General features: G+C 42.6%; 1 protein-coding gene across 4 annotated transcripts in view; it reads left to right on the top strand.

Moving 5' to 3' along the window:
* Nucleotides 1-15,328, top strand: part of hdac4 (histone deacetylase 4) — an 87,567-nt gene that overhangs the window by 63,441 nt on the left and 8,798 nt on the right. For all 4 annotated transcript variants that reach the window (XM_033981357.2, XM_033981334.2, XM_033981342.2 and 1 more), the window contains 8 exons: nt 2,787-2,915; nt 3,538-3,647; nt 4,634-4,765; nt 6,400-6,586; nt 7,877-8,097; nt 11,421-11,606; nt 12,251-12,446; nt 15,165-15,298. In XM_033981357.2, coding sequence (XP_033837248.1) covers nt 2,787-2,915; nt 3,538-3,647; nt 4,634-4,765; nt 6,400-6,586; nt 7,877-8,097; nt 11,421-11,606; nt 12,251-12,446; nt 15,165-15,298 — 1,295 coding nt within the window. The remainder of the gene's footprint in view (nt 1-2,786; nt 2,916-3,537; nt 3,648-4,633; nt 4,766-6,399; nt 6,587-7,876; nt 8,098-11,420; nt 11,607-12,250; nt 12,447-15,164; nt 15,299-15,328) is intronic.

Genomic DNA, 15,328 nt, shown 5'->3' with positions numbered 1-15,328 from the left:
ATTCCCCATCCGTCCCATTGTGCGTAAAAAAATCTAAAAGTCAAATGTGTTAGAACCAGGGACCAAGCCTCAAAAAAACTCTTATCGGATTGTTGCAAATTGGCTTTTCATCTTCGGACGGGCTCAAACACTGTACGCTCTCACAGTCTGCCCTCCTGTCTCCGCTCTGCTATTTTTACCTGACGCCATCGATTAAAAAAAAAAAGGTTCATTTGGTTAAATTCTGCCTTGAAGGAACTGCCAAGAAAGCACGCGCTACCAGACAACACCAAGAGTCGGGAGCAGATGAACTTGTTGTAATGAGGGCAAATGAATCACTGCATTTGGACGCTGCGATGGTTAAAAATTGGATAATGAAGAGTCGAAAAAACCCGAGGATCCTGATTGGCCGTGCGAAGTAAACACGGAGCCTTGATGTCTGCGGGGACGGTGACATCCTGTTCTTCTGCCTGTCGTTTACAAAAGCTTTTTTAGTAATTAGACACAGCTCCCAAATTGAAGCTAATTTGAACCAATGTGTCTTTGTGGATTAAAGGGCCAATTTCAGGCTGTTTTCTGATCGGTTTTAATGTTGTTTTCTCATCACAAACACACCTGGAGTGGCTTTTTGTTTCATTCACACATGTTTAACACGCAAACCCTGCATATTTAGTTCTGCTGTGTTCTCCTCACAAACAGAAAACACTCCGTTCCACCTTGTGATGTCATGTGGTGGTACAGGAAGTGCTTCACTGTGTTTTAAACTCCATACACCTTCACTAGATTGGTTAATTTCAGCCCTGGAATTGCCAAACTCTACTAAACAAAAGGTAAAAGGAGCTGTTAACTTGAAAACTATCACTTCATGACATCACAAGGTGGAACGAAGCATTTTGAGCAGCTTTATAACAACTTAACCCTTTAAGGACCGAGCACATTATAGACCATTACAGCTCGCCTAGACTTTTTTTCTTTTTTGCCATCAAAATCATGTTAAAGGAGGTATCAGCGTGTATGTACTTTTGCTCTTTTCCACACAACTACCTCAATTTTACAAATCCATCCTTATTTTTCCATTGAAGCATCAAATAAATGTGTAATAGCAGTTTAACAAGAAGAAAAATATAAACAAGAATGTACTTTTTAGTAAGTTTTATGCAAGCAAACAATGAAATAACTATCTGACCAGCTCAGAAACACTTTGAATTACATATATGAACAATAATCAACATTTATACAAAAGATTATGCAGATTGTACTTAGGGTTAGGTTTTTACAGCCCTTTCTATAAAAAAAAAGTCAGGCGTTTATGCAGCTAAAACATTGATTTTGCCAGGTCATATTTTTTGGAATGTCTACTAAAAATATCTTAAATTCTGCAGCTTGTTTTTTTTTTCAGTTTGTAATCTTTGATAAAATAAGTAACATATTTAAAGAGCCTCATGCCTCTGCTTTGAGATGCAGTTTGAATTTACACGATCGCACATTCGGTTGCGGAGTTAAAGCTCACGAGAGTCCATTTTTTGCTTAATACGGGACCTTTAAAAGCATCACAAAGCGTCCGGTTCAGAGACAGAGACAAACACGCGGCAGATGAATTGTAGCGTGTTTATAAGAGCAGCTTTTTATAACTTCGTCCAAGATATTTCGTGACAAAAATCGATGTGTTCACTTTGAGCCAAGCGCCGGTGAGACTGTAGCCCAGGTAACTCTCCCAGCCTCCCAAATTGATCTGTTCAAACTGTTTTCTGTTTAACATCAACGAGACCAGACAGCACAAAGTCGGGAGGATTTGGCAAGGAACAAAACAGCACCGCAAGAGAGTCGAACTAAAGACGTGCACTGTATAGATCGAAGCTGGGATTTGAAGGGTAAACTCCAAAACGTCACGAAGCTGTGTTCAATAAAGTGGAGGTACAGTGAAGCGTCTAATGGGCTTTTTCTAGTCGGCAACGTGAACCACTTGGGATAATTAGACGCAGGTGTGAGAATTAGCAACAATTAGGAACGTTTTCGGTTTAATCCAAAACAAATCTATTTTTAATTAAATGAAAAATTCTGACAAATCTATTACTTTAGAAGATCATGTAAAAAAAACTACAAAAAAATATGAATTATATCTTTTTTGTTTCATTCACATGTAACACAAACGCTCCATATTTTGCCTGAGCTTTTCTGAAAACACTGAAAACACTCTGTTCCACCTTGTGATGTCATCATGTGGTGATACTGGAAGTGCTCCACTGTGTTTTTAAACTCTATACGCCTTCACTGTAATCATGTGGATGATTTCAGCCCTGGAATTGCCAAAATCTACTGAATGAAAGGTAAAAGGCAGCTTTTAACTTGAAAACTACCACTTTATGACATCACAAGGTGGAACGAAGCATTTTGAGCTTTGGAGATGTAACAGACTAATAAAAAAGTGTTACTAAACATGTGTGAATGAAACAAAACACAACTCCAGGTCTGTTTTTGAGCATAATAACATGACTTAAAGCTCACAAGAGTCAATTTAAACTCATCTCTCTACATATCTGCTCCCATTATACAAAACTTTCCTCTGTTTTTTCCTTTCTCATCTCGGAATAATTAATCTTTCATGTCTAGCTGTTACAAAGTGAAGTACATAAACCCCAAAGCACACATACAAACGCATCCCAAATGTTTAAACACGCTTGCAGTGTTGTTCCGCCGCGTTCCCCTCAGTATTTTTGCCTCCTCAGTAACAGTAGCAGCGCCCGAAGCCAGAGCAGACAAAGGATGAGTCATGACTGTAGTATAATGTGTGTGTGTGTGATCCGCAGCCTCGGAGCCCAACCTGAAGCTGCGCTCGCGACTCAAGCAGAAGGTCACGGAACGCCGGAGCAGCCCACTACTGCGGCGCCGCGACAGTCCCATAACCACGGCCAAGAAACGCTCGCTGGACATAGCAGGTGAGCTGGACGCCGAGCCACCGTCAGGCAAAGACATGATAATACAGTAGAGCAATAATGAATTATACAGACGTGTAAAGATGTAAAATAAAAGTTGAAGTAAAGGTAAGTCTTGGGGTCAAATGTCAAACACAAAAAGCGCATTTTGACACAGATTTAACGTCAATTTTCTAGCCCTGCCACTGTTTTCATTGGCTTACAGTGCAAAACATGTATACGTGTTTTTTTATGTTTTTTTCCCCACTAAATTATTATCTTCCAAAGGTAAAAGGTCTTTAAATCTGCTTTTTTCTGCTCTATAGTTATGATCTACTCTGACACCCAACAAAAACAGAAATAAGTCCGCTGACGTAGTTCCAGACAGTTTTTTTTTTCATTTGTACCAAAACGACTACACGACGCTGCCGAATCCTATGTGTATCACTGATTAACAAAACAGAGAAGGAAAACGGGGATTGATCGGCAATATAAGTTCAAAATAAGCGATTAAAGATTGTTCAAACATGCAGGAATCTCTCCAAAAACAACTTCAACTGGATAAATGCGAAGGAAACAACTATAACATGTGATTTTGCAGAACAGGTCTGCTTTAAGAACATAAATTGAGTCATTTCTGTTGCAGATTCGGCGTGTAGCAGTGCACCCGGGTCAGGCCCGAGCTCTCCCAATAACAGCTCCAACAACATCCCCAATGAGAACGGCATCACTGTGTCCATGTCCAACAGCACTGAGGTAAACACACGTCGTTATTTTACAACTTATTATTCAACATTAGCTGAAATCTGAGCTGTAAATAAAATAGTCAAAACTAATAATATTGAGAATTAAGTCATTTAGTTTTAATCGTTCTACATAAATTCCATAAATCTCTCTTTTTTCATCTGTTTTACTATAAACTCTACAGCATTTCTAAGTCCACTTGTATGTTTTCCACTATTGTTTCTTTTTATTGCAGTTCCAGTGGCTAACATTTGCACATTTTGGCTTCCTTTTCTGATTCGCGCTCAAAAGGTGTAGTTTAATGTGCTCACACCTCTAAGAAATAAACTTTAATTGACAAAGATCTGACCAATTTTGAGCAGCGAACAGAAAACAGATTGGATTAGGGTTTATTACGATGAAACAGCCAACACAATTTGCTTGTTTAACGGGTGGGAAACTCAGGGTTTTTTGCATGTACAGTGAAATAACTAACACTACGGATGCAGCTTTTTCGATTCTGATGTCGATACTTTGGTGTTACGTATCTGTTGAAGCCCCGATATCAACAGATACTGAAGCACCAGGGACAGAAAATATAGTTTATGTCATTTAAAACACGACGTGACTCCTAATTCTCAAAATCAGCATCAATATCTGGTACCAGGATCGTATCGGTGCATCCCTAACCCGGACTATTACACAAACGCTCAAAATGCACTAATTTAGAAGGCGGTAGGTGCTAGCCGTTAGCCTCCATACACGAAGATTGTAGATTTTCAGATGGTGGTCACACAAGAGGAGGAGGAAGAGGAGGCGGAGACACTTGGCACAGTGTTATTTGTGACAGCCATTAGGGCCACTCGAGCAGCCTGTAGGAGGAGAAGAAGAGGAGGAGGAGGAGGAGGAGGATAGTGGCTGCGTCCGTTTTAGTCTGGCTCCTTCCTCTTCTTGTTCTTGATGTGCTGTTGTGTATCTTTACACTTTTGAGACATGAATAATTAAAATGTGTTTTTCAGGCGTCGCTGGCCCAGAGGCTTTGCAATGCAGAGCGCGGTTCCATCAGCCAACTGTCCCTCTACACCTCGCCATCTCTACCCAACATCACCCTCGGCCTGCCAGCTACAGCGACGGCCACTGCTGCCTCCAACGTACGAACGGAGATAATAACCGAATTCTACTGTGTGTTTTTGTCAATGTCTTATTTCTCCCAGCTGGGGTTGTCAAATGTACCGAAAATCAGACACTAACGATGCTACAACTAGTATCGAAACTAGAACAAGCATAGATAATAATAATATCTTTAGAACTGGGGTGTCCAAACTACGGCCCGGGGGCAAAATGCGGCCCTCAGGTCAGTTTTTATCGGCCCCTAAGCCTCCCGCTGAACCGGCCCAATTGATCATAATCAGTACTTTTAACAGCAAATCAAACTATTTCTACCACTATAACCTTAAACATCACATTGCAGTGTGATACAGACCTAAAATGAATCTGTTTCAAGCCTTTTTAATACAAAGCGGCTCTGTCAAAGCTGTGTAAGAAGCGCCGCACTGCATTTATCACCGGTTTGTGGCCCTGCAGTTCGAATATCTTTTGAGATGTGGCTATCAATTAAAAAAAAAGTTTGGGTACCTCTGCTTTAGAATGATCTTGAACAAGTATAAGATGACAAAGTAGTATATACGACTATGGAACCTACCTCGACGACTGAGGGACTACACATGCTACTGATTAAAGAAAAGTAAAAGTAAAAGCACTGATATTTTGGTAATAATAACAACTAAACATAACTGAAAGAAAGGAATGAGCGCAGCCTCGATCCAAGTTCCAACCAAACCAAACCATAAACAAACGCAACTCAACGAACACGTCTGAACCTGCCCCATAAAGAAATACAGTGTGACAGTTAAAAGCGCTCTACCTGGTTTTTACTGTCTTTAAAAGTTGAAAAACAGAACTAGTTGATTTTAAATGGTTTGCAGCTGTCCAGAGTTATTCCTCACTTACCTTATTCACAGGGATGAGTTTATAAGCACATCACAACAATCGAATTTGAAGTTCAGATCTATTTGTTTGGAAGAAAATCTATTTTTATTTATCATTTTCTTGCATTTGGAAATTTTAAATGCACAAAAAGGCTCACTAAAGTCAGAGAGAGCAGCGTTATAGTGATGTGTTCTTTGTGTGTTTGTCATGGACTAGAGAAAAGCAAAGAGTTTAGCGAAGGCGCTGCTCTGAAATCAGCAACTTCAAATTAAACGGTGCCGCTCCAACACTGTTATTATTAGTTTGTTTCATCTCATTCATAAAAGATTCCCCCAGTGCCCCAGTGGGTTAAATATGATCACTTCTGAATAGAGTCTTTTTAGTTTTGACAAGTTGGTTTAGTTTGCAGAATATTTTAGTGAAAATCAAATCAAAAATTAATTCATGGAGATATTTTTCAGCTAAATCACACAGCCCTGAGACCAGAGTGGAGTTTTACTGTCACTGTAAAGCTAACAAGAACTAGCGTGCTAACTTACACTTCCTGAATTTTGGACAATGAAACACTTATAATTAGATACAGACACACAGCAAGCATATTTTGACCTCAGAAGCTGCTTAAATTTTTTATCTGTACTGGGGCAAGACACATTTAGCTAATAAATATAGATTTCCGTTGACTAAAACGAAACAAAAACTAAAATGAATTCCCTGAGTAAATGTTTAATACTGTCAAACTGTCCACTGTGTCTGTGCGGCGCATTGTGACCCTTCTCTCGATGTCCTTGGTTTGCAGGTGACTTCAGCCCAGCAGGAGGTGGGGCTACAGCCGGCCCTCTCGCTCAGCCCTCCCTTCCTCACAGGTGGCCACTTGACCCCCTACCTGGAGGCCGGTGCTGGGACAGGGCACAGCGGGCACAGTCCTCTCCTCCAACACATGGTGCTGATGGAGCAGAGCCCAGCGCAGAGCCCCCTGGTGACAGGTGCCAACAACACTCCAGCACGTACACTATTGACGGGGGTAAAAAACACAAAATGTAACCCTGGTCACTCAGCGATTTGAATGGCGTTTCTTCTGCTGGTGAGAGATATGTGGGGCTGGTACACTGTGTGCCACACTGACAGACGTCCTTTCATTAGCTCAAACTAACAAGGCTCTTTCATATGTGTCTGTGTGCTATGAGACACTGACATGGGCTCATTGTGCTGCTTTTCCCATCAACTCATTCATTGACTGCCCCATTGCTGCTATTTTCAGCCAGCAGCGGCGATGAATGGGCCGATGACGCACACACAGACGCACAAAAGTGGTGTATGCGCACAAAACCTACAGTAACCATGAGGGCAAGAGCTCGCCCACACAGGCCAAGAGGCGCGTAGTGAAGAGCTATGGGAACGCTACACACGCAGGTCCTCATGCTCTCCACCTGACTCCACACACAGGACCTCATGCTCTCCACCTGACTCCACACACAGGTCCTCATGGTCTCCACCTGACTCCACACACAGGTCCTCATGTTCTCCACCTGACTCCACACACAGGACCTCATGCTCTCCACCTGACTCCACACACAGGCCTTCATGCTCTCCACCTGACTCCACACAGATGTCCTTTTGCTCTCCACCTAACCTCAGACCGGAGGGTGTGTGGCCGTGTTTTATTTCTTTACATTTTGTCTTTCTTTGCCTTTATACCCGACTGGACCTCGCCCTTCACAGCTTGAATCATATAATAGTAAATCTGCAGTCTGGTTGCACAGATGGCAGTTTCTATTTGGTTCACAAATACATCTGCTTACTAATCTTAGGTCCAACACCAGCACAAAACCAGATTAGAGAGCCATGTGTGAATGTGTGGAGACTGCACACAATGTGGTACTGTCTCATTCGCTCAAAGTCAGATGGGTAACTCTTTTGCAAAGTCTATTGAAAAAGTTCACATTAAAATGAACTTTGTCAGCTCATAACACGAGTGAGTCTAACCTCAAACACAAGTGCTTGTAAATGCTGTGTCTATAATACAGCCCATATCCAGATGGATCATGTTTCTAGTGCCTATAGTGCAGAGGAGGCTCCGATACTGAAAGCTTTTAAGACTTAATTGAATGTACAATAAGAAGCATACAGCTCGTGTTATTGTGAGACAAAGCCTTCTCTGTTCCTGTTTTCTTGAGAAATGAGCACTCTGCGCCTGAAAGGAAAGCCCTCCACAGAGACTTGATTATTCACTCATGGTTTTGAGTTTCAGCCTGTTCTCTCCTCTCTCGCTGCAGGTGTGAGCGGTCTGTCCATGTCGCCGGCCGCCTCCATGGCCAAACTGCAGCGGCAGCACCGGCCCCTGGCCAGGACCCAGTCTGCCCCTCTGCCCCAGGGCAGTGCCCAGGCCCACGCCCAGGCCCTGGCCCTGCAGCAGCTCGTGGTGCAGCAACAGCACCAGCAGTTCCTCGAGAAGCACAAGCAGCAGTTCCAACAGCAGCAGCTGCACATCAACAAGGTCCCAACTACAAACATTATACTATTAGACATCCTATTACACATGTTATTACACATGTTATTACACATGTTATTACATATGTTATTACACATGTTATTAGACTTGCTGTTACACATGTTATTACACACACAAGGTCCCCTTTATAAACATTATATTATTACACACATACACTGCACATCTGTTACACTTTACCCCCTCGAGAGAGACTTAGAGACTTAGTTGTAGGAGCTAAACCCTTCATCCTGCTGTAGGCCGTGTTTGTGTAGTATTGAGTATATACACAGACTTTTCACTTGTGGATGTGTTACATAAAACCACAAACAAACTAATTGGCACCTGCAAAGTTAAGACATCTCTGTCGAAGGTGAGGTGTAATGATTGTTTTGCCTTTGACTCAGCGGGTGGGCCGTACATCAAGAACCTGTGAGAGTAAAACCTAAAACCCTGAATCGACCGACTGGGATTGAATTATCAGAACATAGAAACACGCTGGAGTTCATACTCCCATTCATTTTAGCCCAGAGAGGCGTTCAGAGGAGGTGTTGGTGTGATCATTATTGGAGCTGTTTGTTCTATGGAGTGGAACAGCAGCTGTAGCAGAGCACATGTGACATTACATCAGATAAACTAATAGGTCATTAGGCCCAGGAGCCACAGGGGGCGCCACAGGCTGAGTGGAGCTGTTCGTGTGGGAGGAGGCGCTAAAAGCCGATAGCCGGCAGCATTAAGGGCTTGATTAGTTTCTCTGTCGCATGTTTGCTGTGAAGCCGCGGAGGAGGTACGGCTGAGCGTTACGAGGCGATGTTTGTGACCACCGCTCTGCCCTGAGACGGTTGCCACGGGCAGCGAGGCAACTGCCACGCTGCCATAGCAACAAGACGGAAGTCGATGCCATACATGGTCAAAAAGGAAGTGAGCAGCCAGTGCTGTAGATGTGTACCTACCGCGGGTGGCACTCGCAAAGCAGAGGTGGGCGGATGAAACAAGGGATTTCCTCTCCTCCTCCTCTCCTCCTTCTCTCCTCCTCTGCTTCCTCTGTTCTCTCTCTTCATTTGCTACACACACCTCAAGTGGCAGCTTTTCACACAAACATCTCTAACAGCCACTGGCCTTCCAAGGACACATCCGGCACATCGTCCCTGCACAATGGAAACGGGCCCTTGACACAGAAGTTTAACAAATGATTACATTTAGTCATTTAAAGTGAGTCCCCTGCAGAGACGATCTGAGACAAACAGGTTTAGATTAAAGCTCATGTCTAAAAAACGACTCTCAGCATTAGTCACTGCGGTTTGTGACGTCACGCTCCTTCAAACGTGACAGGAGCTCCAGTCAGGATCACGTCTCTTTGTTGTGGTTTTCAACAACATGAACAAACTTATCATTAATTCAGCAAGTGTGCTCAGTATAAAGGCGCTGCTCCAGAGGTTTTAATGACATGGAACTGCCATAGAATAGAACAGACCGTGTATAAATATAGTTTTTTCCTTAAAAGTTTGCATAAGTTGTAGAATTGAGTGTATAAGGGGCTGAGAGAGTTGAGAGAGGAGCAGAGGGGTTTTAATGTGAAGTTTGCTTTAGAAGAGCAGAACAGAAGAGGAGGGAGGGGCTGAGTGAGCGCTGCTGAATGCTCTGACGTCAATGCTGTCCCCTGGCCCCGAGCCAAGGGCCCCTGAGGCTGAGCGCTCTGGGAAACACACACGCACACACACACACATGCACACACACGCAGAGACTGTACGCACACACCTGTAGCTGCGGCGCTCCCCCGTGCAACTGTTCTCACACACTCCATCACAGAGGCAAGTCCAGCCTTGAATGCTCTCAATGCATCAAAGTGAACACAGCGACGTCGCCCCGGCCTGGCCACGGGGAGCCTGGAATGTCTGTGTTCATTTCACCCCCAAAACCCCGTCAGCCGAGCGGCCACTCGCTTTCAATTACAACAGATAGTTTCGAAACGAGCGGGACGCCGATCGCACTCAGTTATCCAAATTAAGCTTGTTAAAAGGAGAACGCTCCAGAGAGAAGGAGCGATTTGCCAGAAATGAGAGAGAGAGGCTTCACACTTCTCCAGAGGATTTGTCATATCCTGCTGTTCCGATTGTAAAATATAATTCACGTCGTAATTATGTTTTATGAAGCTAGCTTGAATTCAGAGCTTACACAAATGTACAAACCGCAGCTAAAGCCCTGTTCACCGGAGCTGTGCGGCCTCGTGTGTCATTATTGGTCATTCTCTTTAATCACAGGGGCTAAACTCTTCTCATTAGTGTAGTTACTGGAATCCGAACGTTACAACTGTAAATGTTTGTGATCTACTCTTTAGGATCATTATGTGGTTTGGCTAAAGGTGAAAGAAGTTTAATGTGGTCTCTTGATTTCAGCCTTAGTAACACTGAAATTACATTAACGTTGCACCGAAATATTCCCATCTCAATTTTTAAAACTTGGTAACAAAGTTTATTATTTCCACATATTTCTTCTGAGATTTGAGTTGTCTGCTAAAACCCGATACCCTAAAAATAGCGGGGGTTTTTCTTAAAATGTGCCAAAACTGATCCAATTTTGATTCGTAACTGTCAAGTACCAACATTATGCGACGTTCTAGGTCAACAAATACTTTTATCACATCGGTTTATAGGTCCAAAAAATGTATAGACTGAACCGATATGTAGGAACTGATTCCCAATCTGGATCAACACCAGTATCGGTGCATCTCTACTTGTTGTCCCGTTTTAATATATAGGCACTTCTTATGGAAATGCTGTTGTTACTTAAGTACAACAGTTAATGTGACTCACTGTAGACATAGTTCTAACATAATACAGCTGTTAAAGAAGAGCTAATGTGTTTGTGTTTCTCTGTAGTTATAATCTATGGCTCTGCGGATCATTATTTGCACATTTTAAATCACAATATTAATCTAAAACGACTTAATAAAAGAAACAAGTCCGCTGGATTCTGCGTTAGAAAACTACGGTGTCCAATGGGAGCTGACGTCGCCGTAAACGTCATTACAACGAAGAGCCGTGGAGCTGTTGGCGCCCCCTATGGACAGCTGTACATCACACTAGCGAGTATTGGATAGTTTTTCATTGTACCGAAATGACGACGCAACTCTGCCAAATCCTACATGTGTCATAGATTAAGAAAATGAAATTGGAGATTGAAGTGCGTACGTCAGAGTGGGATTGATCGGCAAAATGGCGTTTGGAAAATAAGCGAAAACACTATAAAACACTATAACACGGTTAAAGTCTCTGAAAAGTCCATTTTGCGTAACGGGTCGACTTTAATGCATTAATGTCTCTGTCCCTCAGATCATGTCAAAGCCCAGTGAGTCTCCGGTCGGCCGCCAGCACCAGAGCCACCCCGAGGAGACGGAGGAGGAGCTGAGGGAGCACCAGGACCTGCCACTAGGGGTCACCATCAAACAGGAACCGCCAGACCCCCAGGAGGAGGAGGCGCTACAGCAGCACCGAGAACAAGAGCTCATCTTCAGACAGGTACTCCACACTCACACGAGTCTGAACACAACTGAAATATCACTTTGTTTGGACGATTACTCTGCGCTGTTATCTTCAAACAACAACTTTTAAAGGACTTTTATATTAACTGGTTGAGGAGGAGTTGCTCTTGTGTGGAAGCGGTGAAGGGAACTCATTTGTTATGGCTGCCCTCTCTTGGTCACAGCTTGTACCTGCAATAAAAAAACTTCCTATCTCCATAAAGAGTTTGATTGATCTTGTTGTATTTATTTGAGATCATTGTGCCCTAGAGCAGGGCAGATTGTAAAAATTAACACTCACACTTCTACCCCAGAGCTTGTTTTTAGATAATCACAGGATCAAATTGTATAGAATTTTGAATTAAAACTGTTCTTTAGGGTAATTGTAACATCCTTAAGAACATTTTAACATATTTAAAACAAGATTATAACAGTGACCTACTACTGTACAAGCAAACAAAAGCAAAATGACTAAATAAAGTGGTGTATTGAGTCAGTTTATCGTCACAGTCCTTTATAAATCTTCTGACAAACAGTGAAGGCCAACCCGCTTTTCCATACAGTGAACAGTGATTTTAAATTAATCACCTGTTATAAATCGATAAACTGACTGAAGCATTGTTCTTGTCATTCCGTGAGCAGCAGGCCTTGTTGTTGGAGCAGCAGCGTATCCACCAGCTGAGGAACTACCAGGCGTCCATGGAGGCGGCCGGTCTGTCCATGTCCTTCCCCGGACACAGGCCCCTCTCCCGGGCGCAGTCCTCCCCCGCCTCGGCCTCCTCGTTTCCCATCAGCGTCCCGGCTCCAGACCCACCCACCAAACCACGTTTCACTACAGGTCAGTATAGTGCGCACTACGTTCAGATCACATGACTCTAGCGTCTGACTGAAAAAAAAGTCTAAACCAGGGCGTCAAACTCAAATTCACAGAGGGACAAAATTAAAAACTGTGAGTCGTGAGCCAAACTAAATATTTGTTGAAAAATTTCTACAACATCTGCATGTTTTTCAGGAGTGGATTAAATTTGAGCGAGGCGACAGGTAGCAGATGTTAATGAGCGTCAACAAAAGTGGTGGGGGCTGACACAAACACATTTGCAAAGCATTCTGGGATTCGTAGTATTAGTGGTGCATGCTGGTACTGCAGCCGGCGGATCAGCTCTAACACATATTTGATATGATCCCGCGGGCCTGAAACTATAAATAAAACTTGTTTTCTGTCGTAAATAATGATCAGATTGGGGTGGCACAAGTATTTTTGGACTAATAATAACCATACACGTTTTTATCAAGCTGAGGTCTCGATTAAATGGAAGTTTTTGTCTGAGATGTGGAAATGATCGCTCTGTTAAAAGCTCAAGCTAAAGTGAGCCGCTAAAGCTAGCAACTTTACACAGAAACAGTTTATTTAAGAGTTTTTTTTAATCATAATCAGGATTAACAGAGTGATAAACGAGCGCTTTTATGTGCTTCAGTCAGTCGTGTTGTGTCCAGTTAAAAACCTGTCGCCTGTTGTTGTTTTTAATGACTCTCACAGTGCATCGCGGTCTACTTTGACCAGTCTAGTGACGTGCACTACTTTTTCACTCACTGAACATTCGAACAGCACTAAAAATGACCCCTGAATAGTGCCCCCTGTAGGAAATAGTGTCAAAATTCAGACACACACCTGGTTTACGGTGAATATCTCTGTAATTTCTGGACTTAAACACGTGAAACAAAAAGAAAGTGGTGCTAATTATTCAACCCTAAAGACGAAACACTGTCAGTTGAAAGGATTTTACCCCTTAATATTCAATTAAATTCACGTTTATGTATATAGGACATTTAAAACAACTTAAACTGACCTAAGCGCTTCACATAAAAGTAAAAAAAAAAGATAATAAAAACAGATATCTGCAGATAACAATACATAATGTGGTCCGTTTGTGTAATGTTTGGTCTCTAACAAATAATGAACTTTTGTGGATCATAAATTTGAAGATTCCTTCCAAAAACTCTCCCGCCCATCTGAAATTATGGCATTGTCAAATTTTAAAACACAAACGCAACCTCCAGCCGCATGTATTAGTATAATTCTTACATTACAAAACTCTTAATTTAGCCGAAACGTTCTCCATCTGTTCTCCATAATCGTTTCTCCCACTCCTCTTCCTCTCAGACATGATGGTTTGAACAAAAAGGAGAGAATACTGAAAGGGATCCGTTCTTGAGAAAGCCTTCCTCCCACCAGTTCTAGTGTTGATATCTGTTCTCTGCGCCTGCACCAGAGCTGTGTGGACTCGCTACAGTTGGGCCCACTACACTCCCACTCACTTCCAAAACCACATAGACTAACATTAGGATAACAAAAGCAGGAGTTTTAAGTTATTCGGCAGGTACAGACAGACTATATCGCTGTGTACTGTTATATAATGTGTGTGTGTAGGAAGTATAGTAAGCCACTCTCTTCATAGTATTATCTTTACAAGCTCTTACAGTGTCTACACAGGTTTTTCCAACGTTTTTGTACAAGATTCCTGTCTGATCTGTGTTATAATGTTGTTTCCTCATCAAAAACAGACCTGGAGTTGTGTTTTGTTTCATTCACACATGTTTAACGCTCAATTTCCTGCATATTTTAGGCTGAATTCTTCTCTCTCAAACAGAAAACGCTCTGTTCCACTTTGTGATGTCATGTGGTGATACAGGAAGTGCTGCGCTGATTCTAGACACCTTAGTCTAGAATCTTTTGGATGATTTCAGCCCTGGAATTCGCAATTTCTACTGAAGAAAAGGTAAAAGGAGCTGTTAACTTGAAAACGTCATGACATCACAAGGTGGAACGGAGCATTTTGTGGTTTGGAGATGGAGACAGACTAATAATAAAGAGTTACTCAAACATAAATGAAACAAAACACAACTCCATGTCTGTTTTTGAGGAGGAAACAGCATTAAAACATGACTTAAACCTCACAAGGTTCAATTTTAGGTCATATAAGCCCTTTAAGTGTTATGGTGAAGCGCAGGGCTGGACAATACGACTATAAAAATCATATTCTCGTGACGATATTGTGATTTAGTACTGTTTAAAAGACGCTCTATGCTAAACACATACACTTTTTCAGAAATTCCACACTTGTGATCCCAAAAAAGGAAAAATAACTTCATCGCATTTTGTATTTTGCTTCACTTTAAGAGGAAAAAAACCTGAAAAACGAACTGACTGAGCTGGAAAACTCTCTTAATCCTCTGTAGGTATTTTTATTCTATGTTGACCTGACTATTGAGAAGATTAGGGGCGAACAGCAGTTTAGTTGGTCCTAAGGCGTCTGCGCTGGTGTATGAATGTGTGTGTGAATGGGTGACTGATTACTCAATGTAAAGCGTTTTAAGTCTGTTGAAGCTGGAAAAGCGCTATAAAAAACTGCAGCCGTTTCCTATTTCGCGTGTGTCTTGTTGAAACAGCCAGCCCCTCTCTTACAAGGTCAACGATATACTCTGTCTAAACATTATCTTCCTGTTCTGCGTGGTCGTATCTTCGGTCCCGTTCTTCACCTGTCTCTTTGCGCTGCAGGGCTGGTGTACGACTCCCTGATGCAGAAGCACCAGTGCATGTGCGGGAACACCAACAGCCACCCGGAGCACGCAGGACGCATCCAGAGTATATGGTCCAGACTGCAGGAGACGGGGCTCAGGGCGCAGTGTGAGGTAAAGACTCGTGTTTGACCTCCGCCCCCT

Source organism: Periophthalmus magnuspinnatus, chromosome 2 (assembly GCF_009829125.3).
Source record: "Periophthalmus magnuspinnatus isolate fPerMag1 chromosome 2, fPerMag1.2.pri, whole genome shotgun sequence".
NCBI lineage: Eukaryota > Metazoa > Chordata > Actinopteri > Gobiiformes > Gobiidae > Periophthalmus > Periophthalmus magnuspinnatus.
Note: the sequence above shows the minus strand (reverse complement) of the source record. Positions and strands in the feature narration are given on the sequence as shown.